This window comes from Equus quagga, chromosome 1 (assembly GCF_021613505.1).
Source record: "Equus quagga isolate Etosha38 chromosome 1, UCLA_HA_Equagga_1.0, whole genome shotgun sequence".
Taxonomy (NCBI): domain Eukaryota; kingdom Metazoa; phylum Chordata; class Mammalia; order Perissodactyla; family Equidae; genus Equus; species Equus quagga.
The window spans coordinates 22,641,448-22,659,700 of NC_060267.1; the positions used below are offsets into that span (position 1 = coordinate 22,641,448).

An 18,253-nucleotide genomic window follows, 5' to 3' on the forward strand; every position below is an offset into this window, starting at 1 on the left:
GCGTCCCACATATAAAGTAGAGGAAGAAGGGCACGCATGTTAGTTCAAGGCCAGTCTTCCTCAGCAAAAAGAGGAGGATTGGCAGCAGATGTTAGCTCAGGGCTGATCTTCCTAAAAAAAAAAATAGAAAAGGAAAATATTAGCCCCAGCTTCCCCATCACACTCATCTGAACTTCAGCATCTTCACAAACCCCTCAGCCCCATCCGTGTGCAGACACTGCCAGTGTCTCCAGGTATACTTTGAGAGTGGGAAGATTTCTTTCTTGCCAGTGGCTCTCCAGTTAGAGAGTGCTCTTCACCCCAAGACTACTACTCTTCCTTCCCCACTGGCTCTAGGTATGCTAGTCCTTCTGAAGATCCCTGAGTTTCTTCTATACCCTTCTTCGCTTCTTCCTTCGGAGATGCCAGAAGCATCACAGGCTGTTGCTCCTGCTCCTATAGCCTAATGTGGCTCAGGGAGGCAGAATCTCCATTCCCTTTACAGGTGGTGTTTAGGGAAGAGACATTGTTAGGGTCCTAAGTAGGAAGTTTGAATGTGGTTTTACCTGGAGGCCAAGCTGTAAAGGGTGGTCTGTGTCAGCACTTTTAGGCTTAGGTAACTGAGGCCTTGTGTGCCACCCATTCCTAGTTCCTGAGCCAGATCTGAGCAGGACAGGGAATACATTGGGACCTCGCCCCACTAGTGTGGGGGTACAACTGATTGGAATTCACTGTGCTAATGCCTGGTGCCTGGTGTTCCTAAGAAAAGCCATATGCTGCTACATGCCTACTGAGTCAGACCTTTTCCTTGTGCCCCACTCTGCTGGTCCAGTTCATATAAGTGGGCTTCTGCTTTGGTTTCATCTTAGCCCTGCAGTTCTCTGAGTAACACAGTGTCTCTGAAAAGACTGATCACAGAACCATGATCTGTTCCTAACCACCTGTCTAGACTCCCTCCATTCCCCCCCCCCTTCCTCCCACACACCTTATGCTCTAGCCATAAAAAATACTAGGTCCACAAATGTACCATGCTTTTGCGCACCTCCACACTTTGCACATCCTGCTTCCGCTGCCTGGATTTCCCAACTTGCACCAAACCTGAGTTCACCTGCTGGTTCCCTTCTTCCATATCTAGTCCACAGCTTGTTCAGTTATCTCATGTCTCTATCTCATCTTGGCTTCTGGATTTCTCCCTTGCCCATCCAGGTGCCAGGCATTTCTGAGTTCAGCTTACTGGATATATGAAACCAGAATCCATTGGATTTAAATCACCTACAGCATACTGTAGTAAGGTTGAGTCTTCTGAGGACCTAACCATCATGTATAATATTGCTTCTGTGTAAAAATGCAGGCCAATATCCTAAAAAATGATCAACCAATGATGTTTTGGAAACAGCCACATTTATAAATTGTAGGTTGACCAAAGCAAAAATGTGTATGTGTCTGTTTTTGTATACATGCACACACACATATATATACACCCACACATTTGTATACTGTATGTCTTCTGCATTTATGCACAAGAATGAATAATAATGCTAAAGGTATAACATCAGAAGAAAACAAAATTAGAGTATATTTCTGGCGAGTGAATGTGAGAACTCACTTCGTGTTGACCAGAGCTTAAGTCACCTGGCCACTTTAACTGCAAAGGAGACTAGGGAATGTAATTTCTAGCTGGACAGCCATGTGCCCAGGTAAAAGTAGGGAGTTTTATTACTAAAAAGAAGAGAATTATTGCTATTGGAGGGCAACTAGCAGTCTCTGCTATGGTGAAGTGGACAGGTCATAGTGTTGGATTGTTCCTCGTCTTCATTGTTGAATGCCTGGCACATAGCAAGTGCTGAGCATATATTTGGTGAATTAATTAAAGTGAGCCGGAAACTGGAGGCAATTTGTAGCCCAGGAATGGGCACTTAGGGAGAAATATAAGCCTCGAAATGGGAAGTACACAGGCTTGGTGGAATTAGATGTAAGGCTCCTGGGAAAGTGGAGGTTATATAGCTTCTAGTGAGGTGAAGTCGAGAGATTAGCTTCGACAATAAGTGAATCTTCTGTGCTTTATTCAGGGTTCGAGTAACATTTAAATTGTGAATTTAATTTAGGAAAACTTATAGGGGTGGGAGAAACTCCAAGAGGGTGATAGGATGGGGTGGAGACAGGGTGTAAGATGAGAGGGAGCTGGGGATATATCCAGTCTGGTGAATGGGGCAAGTCCAGTAGCCCCACAGTTCAAAGACAGGCAGACGTCATTCGATGGACTAGCACTCTGACGCCTTTTAGCAGATTCATCCGTTCCTGAGGGACAGCAGAGAGAATCGGCAAGATCCTGACAGAGCAGCAGAGCCTCCGTCAAGCAGATGGGCGGGCAGGGTGGAGTTTAGAGTTCTAGGCTGGAACCCGAAGCAGCAGCTCAGCTTTGTAGACTGGGCCAACATGGTGGGGCTGGAAGATGGTTTCTTTTAGAAGCTTCACAAGTTCTCAGAACTCTTTTTTTGTTGAATGTCTGAGTAGCAAGACTTAGTTCTGAGCCCCACTTCCGATTTTCTGGCATCGTTATCATGACTGTCTCAGAAACTGAGGGGAAGCAGATAGGGGACCTGGGGAAACAAGGGCAGGGATTGACATAATGGCTAGTGTCTGAAACTCTGGACTGAGAAACTGATCATCCTGGGCCCCATGTCCTTTGGTACTTTATAATGCTGTTTTGTTCCTTGTAGTGGAAATAACAACGGTAAAAAAAAAAAAAGAGAGCACAATTTTGATAGGGTGATTAATCATGATAACTAATGTTTTGGTGTCTTGTTATTCTCAAATAATTTGATTATTATAATTAAAGAAAGATAAAAGCAGAACAAACTCCCAAAATTGATGTCTCAGGTCAAATTGGCCTATTAGGTGGAAGATGAAATTGTGCATTTCAGCACTTCAGCTCTGCATAATTGATGGGGCACTGCGTACTATCTCTTTAGCTATTCAGCAAAGATTCTGTTAGAATCTGCTTGCAATCTGAGGTTGCACAATTTATAACTTTCACATTTTATAAATGTAAAACTATATTATAGATCCATATTCCTTATTCTTGTCAATTAATAGGTATCATTCAAATATTAAAGATACGTAATAGAAATCTCACCTTCATCTTGTTATGCTTTCTTCTTCTTCTTTTTTTTTCCTTTGGTGAGGAAGATTGGCCCTGAGCTAACATCTTTGCCAATCTTCCTCTGTTTTGTATGTGGGACGCCACTACAGCATGGCTTGATGAGCAGTGTGTAGGTCTGTGCTCGGGATCCAAACCTGTGAACCGCAGGCCACTGAAGCGGAGTGTGCAAACTTAACCACTGTGCCACTGGGTCAGCCTCATGTTTTCTTCTTTTTACACTAATAATTCTACTAAAGCCAAAACACCAGCACATGTGAATAAAAAGATAGCCAGCTTTTTGGATAGAAATTTTTTTTCTCTTTCATTCTTATATTTGATCAGACCTCAAGGAAAATAAAGGAATGACTTGTGATTCAGTTTTCACTTAAAAGAAAAATTTATATATGTTTCTCTTTTGCACTTATAGTTACTCTCGTAATAGATAAACACTTTACAAAGAGTATTATATATGTATTTAAGATATAGCTAGGTAATACAGATGGGATAATTCACAAGAGAGAAAAATTACATGTCATAAAATTATACACTTTACTGTTAAGGTGAGTAATTTGCCAATTTAAGCAGTACCTCATACACCAATAATTGGTGTCAGTATGCAAAGGTGCAGTTGAGTCTTTTAATCTACTATTAAAGGTGAGATCAGTGAAAACTCGTTTTTTCTTTTTTTTTAAAGAAATTCAAACATTTCATTGATTCAGTTTTTCAATGGCTATTGTTGAAGGCAGAAGCATGTTTTGTAAATTATGATAGTCCATGAATTTAATTTTCCTTATGTATTTAAGACACTGGCTTGTGATATTAGCTGACAAATTGTATGCATTCAGTTTGTGTTCAACTTGATATGATATTTTGGGTTGGTTTAAATAAAGTTCTGCAAATTACTGATTCATAAATCTGCTACATGTGTTCAAATGATGTTGCTGAGACTGCTATTTACAGGTAATAAGGCAGGATCATCAGAGGAATGCAACCACTCTGTTAAACTTGTGAGTGACATTGTCACCATTGTCATTGTCATCGTCATCGTGGTCAATTATCATTGTCCCTTTTGTTTGCTTAATATTTCTGCCTATTTGGCTTTATCCTTGAACATTATTGCAGTTGGGAGAAGAGATGATAAAGAGGAACACTATTTTGGCTTGTTTTCCTTCTTCATTTTGCTGGTAACTAAACAGCAGTATCTTCGCTGGTGAGGTTCTGAGGAACTTCTAAACACTAGCCAAAAGCTGCTTATAAATTCAAGTGCCAATTTTAATTTTAATCTACAGTGAGGATTATTACAGTGAATTAAACCAGAATACTCATACTAGTCAATCACTACTGCTCTCTTTAAAGGAAAACATACCTGGGAAGCCAAATTATTATTAGAAAGTTACTTGTTAGCATGGAATTGAAATAAACAAAATGGAATAATCTTAATAACTTGTATTATATCTGTTTTGTATAAAATTTTAATATTTTAATTTTATGCTTCAAATGATAGAGATGTTTTATAATTTGTTGCCCCCCTACATTCTGACTCCATTTTGTTCTACTTTATTAATGAAAATTCCAACATATGAGTCATAAATGATTTGCTTAAAGTCAACGATTTAGTTGCTAAATCCAGGCATAGAACCTATTATTTGTTTTTGTTTCTTTGAATGGTTGGTTGATGCTTCTGTTTCTGATTTCTGATTATATTTATGTTTTATGTATGTTTTTATGTGGTTGAATATTCACAACATTAAGCCAACAAACATTTTTGTAAATAATACGTGAAGATACGTATGTTTATTGTGCATTGAATCAAATTATAATTAGCTGTGGATTTGGAAGAAACTTTTGAGACTGTTTTGGGGTTTAATGGGAATACAATGTAGAAGGGAAATTTCCTAGTTGACTTTCCAAGAGTATGTCCTTGGGGTCCCTTAACCTAGTAATGTAAAGGGCATTTAGATGTCTGTAGAGTGAGGGTGTCATCTCACTCTTACATATGGGTTTGTTCCATGAAAAGTTGTGGATTACTCATCCATTTTACCCAATAACTTTTGAAGGAGAATTATTTGAAAATTATCTTTTTAAAAAGCTTTTGGTTTTAAAATTTAGTGCGGTTTGTGTCTCAATAGTTTAGAGTATCTAGCTGAGAGATTATATGATGTGAATAGTTTTGTAGGCTTGAAAAACCTAAATTTATTCAAAGATCAAGAGAAATGTATTTACTTATCTTCAGAATATACTTTTATAAAAGTTAACTTAAAACGAGGGTTTATCTGTTCTCCAGAGTGTGCATCACCATTGTCTTGGGTGGGCACCATTGTGTAATAACAGGAAACACATTGGCCTGGGTTGGGATCCTGGTTCTGCGACATGGATTTGGTGGATTTGTTCAATTATATCCATAATTGCTTTTGTTGGTTCTGGTGGAGGAGGTCATTGAGAGGACATGGCTGCTGGTTGACGCGTGAGCTGGACCTGGGCAATCGGAGGCTTCTTGCCCCCACCCTGTCCTTGGAGTATACCTTCTGCCCACTGTTCCCACTGTGGGAGGTGTTTTCGAGCATGCAGCCTTGAGAAACAAAGTGTTGTTGAGACCATTTGGACGGTATGCATGACTGAACCCAGGTAAGGCGTCTCTCAAAATTTTAAAGATTCTGGCGGTCGTGGGCGGAGATCCGCTCGTCTTGCAGCTCCCGAGAGAAGCCTTGTGTGTAAGTTCTCTTGCTTATTTAATGTGCCACCTACCAGTCTGGAGTGGTCTGCCTCTTTCTTCGGTCTCTCCTCGCCCTCCATGTATGGGGCCAATTTCAGATTTCACCCAGAAGTTCCTGAGGTTTTGAACCAACAATTTTCTAATGTAGTAAGTTCATAGAAATGAGCTTGATTTTGAGCCACTAATTAGGGTGATAATCGCAAGTGTGTTGGCTGCACTGTGCCTCTCTTTCCTCATCTGTAATTTCTATTACTATGGAGCTAATAATCCCATTTATTCAAAGTTACTGTGAGGCTTAAATGATTTTGTTTATGTTTAAGGACTTTGCAAACCGCATATACAGTGTTAATAAAATTGTAATGGCTTTTAAAATTGTTACTATTATTTTGTCCTGAAAGTTTGCACTATAAAGGCATGGGTATGTTGAAGGGCGAGTAAGAGCCATGGACAGTAACTATGATAATAGTTCTAACTTCGTATATCTCTAACCTAAATTTAGAAGACAATAACTTCTCATAGTTAGAGACTTTTCAAAAAGGGTAATTTGATGAGTTTTGGAACATTCTAAGTCAACCATTCTATGGCTGAGATTAGACTGTTTTTATAATTGAATTTGTGCATGGTGTTTTTATTGGTCTGGTTATGTGGGGGAAAATCAATTTAGGTTTCTACACACTGCAGATGGGACAGAGACCTGTCAGTGGGCAAAGACTTATTTGGCTCATGTTGCCAACTGTAGTGCTGCAGTTTAAGTGTTAAGGAAGAAAATAATTCTTACCGATTTCTTTGTTATTGGAAGATGGACAAATCCCTTCTCTTTACTTTTACTACTAATATTAAAAATACTTAAAGAAGTTCCAGTTTGACTCTCCTTTTCGGTCAACACTCATATTTACTACCACACACATAATTGCATTAAGGTACAGTTTATTTTAGAAATAAACCAGTCTCTCTCTCGCTCTCCTTTCTCCTCTTAACATTGTATATGGAGAATACATAGCACATTGTTTAAATCCCTAGAAATTGTTATTGCATCCACATATGAACACATCCCTCCATCCTGGTAGTCCCATGACTAAAAATGAGTATTTTGATGTAATTGCTTCTGAGCTGCTTCATTGTTTATTAATAACTGCTTTAAACTGCTACTAGTTGTTTTCTTAGTGGGAGTTTTAGGCTTTGCACATAATAAAAATGGAAAATTCTAAAACAAATTTTTGTTTGAAACTCAAGCAGTTCTCTAATTAGAAAGACCTAATACAGCGTGGGCGAGTTATAGGCTTTTCTATAGGACTTAGTAGTAGTGTTTAAAGGCCCCTTTTCTCAGCCTGTTTTTCTCTGAAGAGGCAATTCAAGTAATCTTGATGAGCTCCTCTTTGAAAAGAAATTCACTTTAGATTAATTTTGTTTATAAGGGAATGATCGCTCATAGTTCTCAAGAAACAGAGAGTGGTAGGCAGGATTTTATCTTAAGAATAATTTGATTGCAAAAAACTTTTATGTCAATTTTCAAATATAGAAAATGATCCTTTGTGGCTGAGTTTGGGATAGTTAGAATGAGAGTAAGCTCAGAAAATCACCACAAGGGTGTTATGGCTCTTGGTAGTTTTAGTCAGGTCTGCAGTCTCGTTACTTGAGAGAGTGATAATAATAATAAGTATTATAATCCCCAAAACTAACACATGGTGTTCACCACATGCCAAGCACGGCTAATAATCTGCATAGCTGGCATTGGAGCCTCATTCTTCTGGGTTCAGAGTTTGTTCTTATAACCACATGCTTTATTTTTCTATGTTTGGTTCTTAACCAATCATAGGCTTTGTTGAGAAATTGCTTAATACATACCTGAATTAAATGATCAGTTATGAAAACTGAAATGATAACAAACATAAAGTAAAGTAAATTCTCGCATGGTGGTTTCTTTGACTTGATTTTCTGGTGAGTAGCAGAATTAGATCTTATAGTAATAATCATGGGAACTCAGAAGTCTCTCTGAACATTATATAATCCTTGAGATGAAAATAGAAGGCGGAAATGCTAATTTTATGAATTGGGAAACAGAATTGCAAATGGGGAAAGTGACCTTTCTTAAAATCACTACTCAAGGAACTAAAAATGTTATCTTATATAATTACTTTTTCTATATTATTTTCTGTGTTGCTGCTCTCTTATTTGCATTTCTGTTTGTGAGTGGCAGTTGAGCATGGATAAAAGATGCCTGTTCAGGAGGCAATTTAGTGGAAAGAACCCTGGGCCGGAAATTGTCATCCCCTTACGCCTTTAACTTGCTGGGTGCCTTGGGGTGAGCCATGGGATTGTTCCTGGGCTTGTTTACTCACTGAAAAAGGAAAGAGTAACAATTGCCCCCGTTAAGTGGCCAGGGCTTTGTGAGAACAAAATGGAATGTGGGTTAAAGGGGGAAAATCTATTAATACACATTTTTGAAGGATGAAGTTTGTATAGTATCAGGTGTGCAGCATTATGTGTGTGTGTGTGTGTGTGTGTGTAAAGTTATATATGTTGTCCCTGCTCTGCTACAGATTTAGTGTTTCTGTGGTCCGTCCTTTCATCCTCCTCTCATTCCTGTGATTCCTGTGATTTTCTCAGGTACTCCTATGACTTTAGCTACCATATTCTGATGACTTCTAAATCTGTATTGCCAACCTTGACCTCTCTCTTGAGATCAAATTCTGTAGAGCCAGCCTCCTCCTGGACACTTCCACATGCATGCCCCATAGCACCTCAAAATTACCATTTCTAAAACTGAAATCCCATCTGGGTACCATCATGCTCCTACTCCATTTCCTTTCATTCAGTCTCTCAAGCTAGAAACTTTGGATTCAATGGGATTCAATTTTCTCCCCTTTTTTTACCTTTTGCATGTGTTTTATCAGTGACCAAACTCTTTAGAGCCTACTTTCTAAGTATCTCTTGAATTTTAACTATCTCTTGAATTTTACCTCTCCTGTTCATTCTGATGCTACTCACAGAGTTTAGGCCCTCTTAAATCCTTCCTGGACTCAGGCATAATGAATTCTTGAAAATATGTTTGTAAGGGGAACGATAAATTTAAATATTATTAGAGTGAGGTAAGAGTTGGTGGGACATGGTGTTCTCTTGACAGAGAACTGAAAATTATGATGAAGTCGTGACTTATATTTCCTGTAGTTGCTTGCTCCATCACTATGCAGCTAACTTAAAAATCTTTCCCTGTGTCCTGGCCCTCTGGGTTGAGGATGCCAGGTGGGGAGACCCTCCTGAGGCCTTGGCAAGCCAGGCTGAGTTTTCTTCTTCCCATTGGCCTTCCACATTGCCCCTCACTGCAACCAGATGGGACTTTCATGCAAGCCCTTGTTTTCAAACCTCTGTGCAATAACTTGGTTAATAAGGATGGGAAAAAGAATATTATTTTTCCTGCCACTACAGCATGAGCTGAAAGGGACTTCTCCTGGCCATGTTCATGCTGAAGGGTTCCCCTTTCCTGCAGGTCACCCTACATTCATAGAGGGAACAAAACAGGAAGGTAATGGGTTGAGAGGAGCAGGTGGACAGGGTGAGAGATCCTGTCCTAAATAGTGACCCTGCAGGAGCGAATAAGCTTCAAGTCTAAGCTGGACAGAGACCCTATGGGACCCCACTTACCATGCTGGTGGGATGGAGGATGTTCTGCTCCGCAGGTCTCCTTGAGCACTTTCTTAAGCATCTCAATGCAAATATCCCTGTTAGGTTTTACTTGTTCCTTCTCTCGTCAACATGTCTGACAAGTTGGGCAAGGAACAGTAGCTCTGTATCACCATTACTGGTCAAAGCAAAAAAAAAAAAATCAATTTAACTTGGGAAAGGGAGTTTTGGGATGTGAAAATGTGATGTTTAAAATATGTGAAATCTAACAGAAAAGTCAAGGATCACCCGAATTGCCAAAGCTTCTTAAGTGTTCTCCCTATATTCGCTTGTTTTCTTTCTTCAGATAACCTTCCATGTGGCTACCAAAGAAATTTTTCCAAAATGCAGATGGATCAATTTTTAAGAAATAGTTTTGGGGCCGGCCCCGTGGCTGAGTGGTTAAGTTCGCGCGCTCCGCTGCGGCGGCCCAGGGTTTCGCTGGTTCGGATCCTGGGCGCGGACATGGCACGGCTCGGCAGGTCACGTTGAGGCGGCGTCCCATATGCCACAGCTAGAAGGACCTGTAACTAAGATATACAACTATGTACCGGGGGGATTTGGGGAGATAAAGCAGAAAAGAAGGAAAGAAATAGTTTTCCTTTACCTCGTTTCCTTCAGCATATTTTCAACCATGATGACTTACATTTTGCTAATGATACTCAAATGTAATCCATTCTTTTAGATCTTCCTTCCTTTCATCTTAAGGTTGATCTTCATATGTCATTTCATGTGGAAACAAAACAAACAAACAAAAAACCCCACAAAAATAATACAACCTTTCAACTTTCCCTGCAAATCTGACTCCAAAAGCAATGGAGAATAATAGAGATTTATTGAACATTTTCTACGCATACCAAACAGCAAAACTTCCTGAAAATCCTCTTTAAAACATCTCTTCTCTAAAGTTCCACCTTGTAAGGAAGCTGCCACCTATTTCTAAGTTCCTTTTCTCTCACTATAAGAGCTCAAGCTCTCTGGGCCACAGCTTTAGATATCTCTGTGGGTCTGATCGTCCTTTCTGTATTCAGTGTAGTCCTTTCTCTGTTTCTCTCATTTGCATCCCCATCTATCATCCTGCTCGGCAAGACAAAGGATGCTGCTCAGGCTCCACCTGCCTGAAAAGGGGGGAAGCATAATAAATATTTATAATTTTATTTGTTTTTATCTATCATATTAAAATGAAGTAATGAAGTTTGTGAATGATTCACTTGTATATAAATTAGAGTGGATTAAAAGTTAACACTAGATGAATTATTTGCGTAGGATTACATTTTGTATGCTTCCTTAAAAAGGCAGAAGGTTTTGGAGCTAGGGGGAATTGCCTGGAATCCCCTCCACAGCCTGTCTTATCCCTGATGGAGCCCGGGGAGAAACTGTTACTTTGACCTGGCAGAAATCGCAGATTATTGTTATGCTTTTGAGTTGTGAATATTGAGTGGAACCAAGGAAGTTTCTTTTTGGAAACCAGAAAGTTTCTTTTTTCTAAAACTTTGAACAAATATCCTGGGCCTGACTTCACTGCCTTGGATTAGGGGCCTGTTCCTGAATCAAGTACTGCGAACAGGGATAGGCGATGCTCTGATTGGTCGGGGCCCTTCTAGCAGAGAAGAAGGCCTGGGTTAAGAGTGGGGAGGGGTCATTTTTCAGTGGTAAAGAGGAGTTTGTTTTGTTTTAACCAAGAGGGTAAACTGATGATGCTGACAGAAACAACAGGTGTCCGTTACATTGGCACACAGTGTCCGTGTCCTACCTATGCAGTCTAGCTTTTCTGTCCAACTCCCTCTCATATTGTCTCCTATTCACTGCTTCAGTCATGTCATGCCCTCTCACACCTCTCTGCTTTTTCACAAGCCATTCCTCTGACTGGAGTGCTTTTCCCTCTCTTCTCTACCTGGTGAACTTCTGATCAAAGGCCTTCTCTTCTATGAAATCCTCCGTCCAGATGATGTTGGCTACTTTTCCCTCTGTGATCCAGCAACACTTTGTACCTATGGGTATGGCAGCACTTTGTTCATTGTATTGGGATTATTTGTCGCTTCCTCTATTTTATGGGTATCTTGAGGGCTTCTCTATGTCTGCGCGTTCCCAGTGATGGACGCAGAGCAGGTGATTACATTTTTATTCCATATATTTGTTAGGCTAGAAAGGTAGGATTAATTTTATCATGTCCGTTTCATCAAGTTTGTGGTTCTCACTGATATTTCTGCTGCACTGCTCCCGAGGGAATGCTTGGAAATGTGTGGGAGACTTTGGGTTGTCACAATGACCAGGGATTGGTTGCCTTTGGCATTTAGTGGGCCTGGGACCCAGGGGTGCTAAATATTCTGCAGTTCTTGGGACAGTCTTGCACAAGGAAGGATTGTTCTCTCCAAATGGCAGTAGTTTCCTCACTGAGAACTACTTACCTAGTCTACCTAGTCTAAAGCATAAAAAAGAGGAGAATGATTTGGTAACAACAGAAACTGTTTCTGGCTCCCATCACCCCTTTGCACATACTATGAATAGGAGAGCCTTTACTCAGTTAGCAGATGGCTTGAATGATAGCTTTTTCCTATCTACTAAATCCATTTCTCTGCCTGTCTATTTCCCTTGTGTCCTTTGGGTCCTGAGGTCAGAGTGCAAAACTAAACCAGATGGAAGTGCAGGGTGAAAGTTCCTCCTTTCCTGGGCAAGCCTCCCTTGGCTAGGCTTTCCCTAAGCCTGGGGAGAGGGACATGGGAATTGGTTCTACATATTTCTTTCAACAAATGTGGTAAGATAATTTGATCTTAATGTTTCATCCACTGCACAGAAGGCTGAGAGTGACTAATTTCAATGATCTTTTAAAAAAATCTATTTATAGAGAGCCTTCTGGCTAGAGACATCAATGTGGAAGGTGGCACATAGATTTAAATCCAATTTCCTCTCATGAGGTGTCAGAAAAGCTAAATGGCTGTATCGTGGTCTTTTAGGTCCTATTCTAAGAACTACATCTTTTTGTTCATTGTTGACACTGACGTGGCTTTGGTATCCAGGATATAGGAAGTGTGTAAGGAGAAAACTTGGGAGTACACCTCTTCAAAGAGAGTTCTTTTGGATTCTTTGCCTCAAAGGTGACGTTTTTGAAGAAAGATTCCTGAAATACCAGTTCAGTATGTCTTGTGGTTTTACTGTCCTATGTTACACGTAGCATAAAATCTCGTTGAAAGAATTTACTGGGAGAGTCTGAAACCTAGTATTTCTCAGTTATTACTTGATAATGTTTTTAGAAGAATGTCGCATGTAAAGGGTACTTTATAAAACCAAATTCTGGTTTATTCTTAGTGTATGTTTATTTCTTTTTTAGATACTCCCAGAAGTATAAAAGCATCCACTGCTACAGCTGAACAGTTTTTTCAGAAGCTGAGAAATAAACATGAATTTACCATCTTGGTGACCCTGAAACAGACCCACTTAAACTCCGGAGTCATTCTCTCCATTCACCACTTGGATCATAGGTAAGTGTGGCTGCTGGAGTTTCTTGTGTTTTCGTTTCTATCTGGTTAAATGAACGCATTAAAGAGAAGTAAACAAAGCAGGAGACGCAATATACAAGATTGGTTTAAAACAGCTCGAATAATTTTGCTGCATTATGCAAAATCACAAACACAAGTAATTGAGATCTGCCTAAAAGCGGGAGCTGCTGCCTTTGATGTTGCTAAGAGCACACAGAAGTCACCCTTCCTAAAACAAATTTATTAATTACCGAATTCCTCATGAGATATCTTCCTCAGTCTTAAAGTCAAACATACTTCTTAATTTCTGAATAGTTAGCCTCAAAAATACTGTATTTTATTTTTTTAGGAAATTGCCTGGGTTTAGAGTTTAATAGTCTTATAATTTTAATCACTGACAGACAACTTTTTCAATGCACTTCGTGGATTGCAGTAGTTACAGCTGTTTTCCTGGATGTGTGTTGAATCAACATGCTGTCTCGTAGCTCCCGGCTTCTCGCACGTGTAGAAGCATGATTAGGAGAGCTAGTGGGAGTCATGGGGAGGAGGAAAAAGAAATTCATTCATGACACTTGGCATACACATAAATTGCTACACAATAACACCAAATGATTTAAATGACTTTAAAATGAGCTTAAAATGATTCTTTCCTGAAAGAATAACCACAGTTCTGACAATAAAAGTTCCTTCACGTTCATATTTTGAATACCTACACCACCGCTTACTCTCTCTAGACCTTGAGTAAGTCATACAACCTCCGTGTGCCTCATTGTTTTCATCCTGGGATAATAATAGTACCCACTTTATAGGTTGCTGTGAAGGTTAAAGAGTTTATATGTGTGAAGTGCTGGTATGTACATAAAGGCTTTAATGACCCTGTTCAGATATGGGCAGAAACCTCTTGGTTTCTCTTATGAGGGATGAGGCAGCCTGGGACTTGGCAAATCTTTACTGTATACTAAAGGGCAAACAGAAGCAAATAGATGTGAAGAAGAAAACAGAGCAAGCTGACACAGAGACCAAGGTTCCTAGTCACTCTCTATCTGGCTTACTCTCAGGGCTTTAAGGCCTCGTCTTATTCCATCTTCAGCTCCAAAGAATCGGCATAGCTTCCTAAGCCCCTCACTTGCGTTTCTTTCCTCCCAGTTTGGCCTGTGTTTGAGAGGAGGGTGCTATCCTAACGCTCACACGGTGCTTGGCTTAGGCTCCGCAAGGCAGAGTGAGAAAGGGAGAAGTCGCGTCTCCAAGGGTTCACTAAGGTTTTGCCCCTTGGTATGTTTCTGGCCCCAGGGACAGACCTTGTCTTCAGGTGATTGATACCAGGTGAGCTTCTTGCTTCCAGCACTGTGCCTCTGCCCATCTCCATCGGGTTTTTAGGTGACGTGATTCATATATGATAAAGGAAGATTGTTCTTCACAGAGCAGCCTGATTTATTGCTGTTATTTCTACTTGCTAAGAAATTTTCCCCTGCATTTTGGGCACTAGATTTTTCTGGCCTGTAACTTTTTTCCCGCCACTCTGTTTGCAGAGACGTGGAACTCACCCAAACCTCTTCCAGATGACATTCCTTACATATTTGATGACCACGGCAGCCTCCTGTCTTACCCCTCTTGTCTCTGGGCTAACCAAATCTAGGTACTCCGTCTGCTGCTCTTGAGACTTGATCAGTAGCACTTCACTAGGTCTGTTGCCCTCAGCTGTATGGATCCTAGATAGTCAATGTTTTCTTGGTCCCTGGAGTTGAATATATTAACTCAACAAATGTTTGCCCAGCATGGATTTCTTGTAATCTACACCTTTCCATCTAATACTTATTAAAATCATTTGCAGATTTTTTTTTAGCACCATATAGTAAGGATATGGACAACTGAAATACCTGACCTTGTTCGGGTGGATGCTTGATGAAAGGTCTCATGAAGGATGACTTGCTGTCATACGGAACAGGAACGGTAAGCAAGGATCTGTGTGACAGCAAGTCATCCTTCATCAGATCCTTTCTTACTATTCCTGTGAAGTAGATTTGTTAAAGTTACATGTAGGGCTTTATGTTGATTTATTTCAATTAAAAATTATGCTTGTTTTTTCCAATTATTATGGAATATATTTTCGTTGTAGAAAATTTGGAAAACTGGCATGTGTAAAGAAATAGGAAAACTCATACAAATCATATTGTCAAAAGGAGATCAGTGTTGAAATTATGTCCTATTTTAATCCAGTCCTTTTTTCTGTGTGTGTAGATATGTCAGATTTCTTGGATCAACCCCTTACTTTTGGATGTTTAACTCATTTCCTTTTTTGTTTAATTTTATTTTCATTTATTTATTTATTTATTATTGAGGTCATAATAGTTTATGACATTGTGAAATTTCAGTTGTATGTTATTATTTGTCAGTCACCATATATATGTGCCCCTCTACCCCTTATGCCCACTCTCCAACCATCTTCCCCTCTGGTAACCACTCATCTGTTTTCTTTGTCCATGTGTTTGTGCATCTTCCATATAAGAGTGAAATCATACGGTGCTTGTCTTTCTCTGTCTGGTTTATTTCACTTAACGTAATACTCTCAAGTTCCTTCCATGCTGTTGCAAATGGGACGATTATGTCTTTTATTATGGTTAAGTAGTATTCCATTGTATATATATACCACATCTTTTTTTGTGAGGAAGATTGTCCCTGAGCTAACATCTATTGCCAATCTTCCTCTTTTTTCTTGAGGAAGATTGTCCCTGAGCTAACATCTATTGCCAATCTTCTTCTATTTTGTATGTGGGCTGCTGCCTCAGCATGGCTTGGTGAGTGGTATGTATGTCCACGCCCAGGATGCAAACCAGTAAACCCCAGGTCGCCAAAATGGAGTATGTGAACTTAACCACTACCCTACTGGGTTGGCCCCATATACCACATCTTCTTTATCTGTTCATCAGTTGATGGGCACTTGAGTTGCTTCCATGTCTTGGCTATTGTTAAAAATGCTGCAATGAACATAGGGTGCATAAGTCTCTTTGAATGGATGATTTCAAGTTCCTCAGATAAATACATAGTAGTGGAATAGCTGGGTTGTATGGTATTTCGATTTTTAATTTTTTGAGAAATCTCCTTACTGTTTTTCATTGTGGCTGTACCAGTTTGCATTCCCACCAGCAGTGTATGAGGGTTCCCTTCTCTGCACATCCTCTCTGACATTTATTGTTTTTCGTCATGGTAATTATAGCCATTCAAACAGGTGTGGTGTGGTAGCTCATTGTAGTTTTGATTTGCATTTCCCTGATGATTAGTGATGTTGAATATCTTTTCATGTGTTTCTTAGCCATCTGTATATCTTCTTTGGAAAAATGTCTATTCATATCCTCGGCCCAGTTTTTGATGGGGTTATTTGTTTTTTTGTTGTTGACTTGTATGAGTTCTTTATATATTTTGGAGATTAACCCCTTGTAGGATATATGATTTGCAAATATTTTTTTCCAGTTGGTGGGTTGTCTTTTTGTTTTGTTCCTGGTTTCCTTTGCCCTGCAGAAGCTTTTTAGTCTGATGAAGTCCCATTGGTTTATTTTTTCTTTTGTTTACCTTGCCCGAGTAGATATGGTATTTGAAAAGATCCTTTGAAGACTGATGTCAAAGAGTGTACTACCTATATTTTCTGGTTTCACATTTTATGCTTTCACATCTTACCTTCAAGTCTTTAATCTATTTTGAATTAATTTTTTTGTATGGAGAAAGATAGTGGTCTACCTTTATTCTTTTGCATGTGGCTGTCCAGTTTTCCTAACACCATTTATTGAAGAGACTTTCCTTTGTCCATTGTATGTTCTTACTCCTTTCTTGAAGATTAGCTGTCTTTATATGTATGATTTTATTTCTGAGCTTTCAGTTCTGTTCCATTGATCTGTGTGTCTGTTTTTGTACCAGTACCATGCTGTTTTGATTACTATAGCTTTGTAGTATATTTTGAAGTCAGGGATTGTGGTGCCTCCAGCTTTGTTCTTTTTTCTCAGGATTGCTTTAGCTATTCAAGGTCTTTTGTTGCCCCATATGAATTCTAGGATTCTTTATTCTATTTCCATGAAGAATGTCATTGGGATTGCATTGAATCTGTAGATTGCTTTAGGTAGTATGGACATTTAAGCTATGTTTATTTTTCCAATCCATGTGCATGGAATATCTTTCTATTTCTTTATGTCATCATTGATTTCTTTCAATAATGTTTTATAGTTTTCATAATATAGGTCTTTCACCTCCTTAGTTAAATTTATTCCTAAATATTTTATTCTTTTTTGTTGTGATTGTAAATGGGATTGTATTCTTGAGTTCTCTTTCTGTTATTTCATTACTAGAGTATAGAAATGCAACTGATTTTTGTAAGTTGATTTTGTACCCTGCAACTTTACTGTGTTTTGACTATTTCTAATAGTTTTCTGATGGATTCTTTAGATATATAAGATCATATCTTATATAAAATCATATCACCTGCAAACAGTGAGTTTCACTTCCTCCTTGCCAATTTGGATACTTTTTATTTCTTTTCCTTGCCTAATTGCTCTGACTGAAACCTACAGTACTGCATTGAATAAGAGTGGCAAGAGTGGGCACACTTGTCTTGTTCCAGTTCTCAGAGGGATGGCTTTCAGTTTTTCCCCTCTGAAGATGATGTCAGCTGTGGGTTTGTTATATATGGCCTTTATTACGTTGAGGTACTTTCTTTCTCTACCCATTTTATTGAGAGTTTTTATCGTAAATGGATGTTAGATCTTGTCAAATGCTTTCTCTGCGTCTATTGAGATGATCATTTGGTTTCTATTCCTCCTTTTGTTAATGTGGTGTGTCACCTTGATTGATTTACGGATGTTCAACTGTCCCTGGTATAAATCCCACTAGATCATGGTGTATGATCCGGTATGTGTATTGCTATATTCAGTTTGCCAATATTTTGTTGAGGATTTTTGCATGTATTTTCATCAGAGACACTGGCCTGTAGTTTTCCTTCTTTGTGTTGTTCTTGTCTGGCTTTGGGATCAGGGTGATGTCGGCTTCATAAAATGTGTTAGGAAGTTTTCCATCTTCTTCAGTTTTTTGGAATAATTTGAGGAGGATAGGTACTAAGTCTTCTTTGAATGTTTGGTAGAATTCTCTAGAGAAGCCATCTGGTCCTGGACTTTTATTTTTTGGGAGGCTCTTGATTACTGTTTCAGTATCTTTACTTGTGATTGGTCTAATCACATTCTCTATTTCTTCTTGGTTCAGTTTTGGGAGGCTGTATGAGTCTAAGAATTTATCCATTTCTTC

General features: G+C 39.2%; 1 protein-coding gene across 1 annotated transcript in view; it reads left to right on the top strand.

Annotated features, from left to right (window-relative positions):
* Window positions 1-18,253, top strand: part of NELL2 (neural EGFL like 2) — a 303,898-nt gene that overhangs the window by 29,810 nt on the left and 255,835 nt on the right. The window contains exon 4 of the mRNA XM_046642268.1: window positions 12,823-12,973. Coding sequence (XP_046498224.1) covers window positions 12,823-12,973 — 151 coding nt within the window. The remainder of the gene's footprint in view (window positions 1-12,822; window positions 12,974-18,253) is intronic.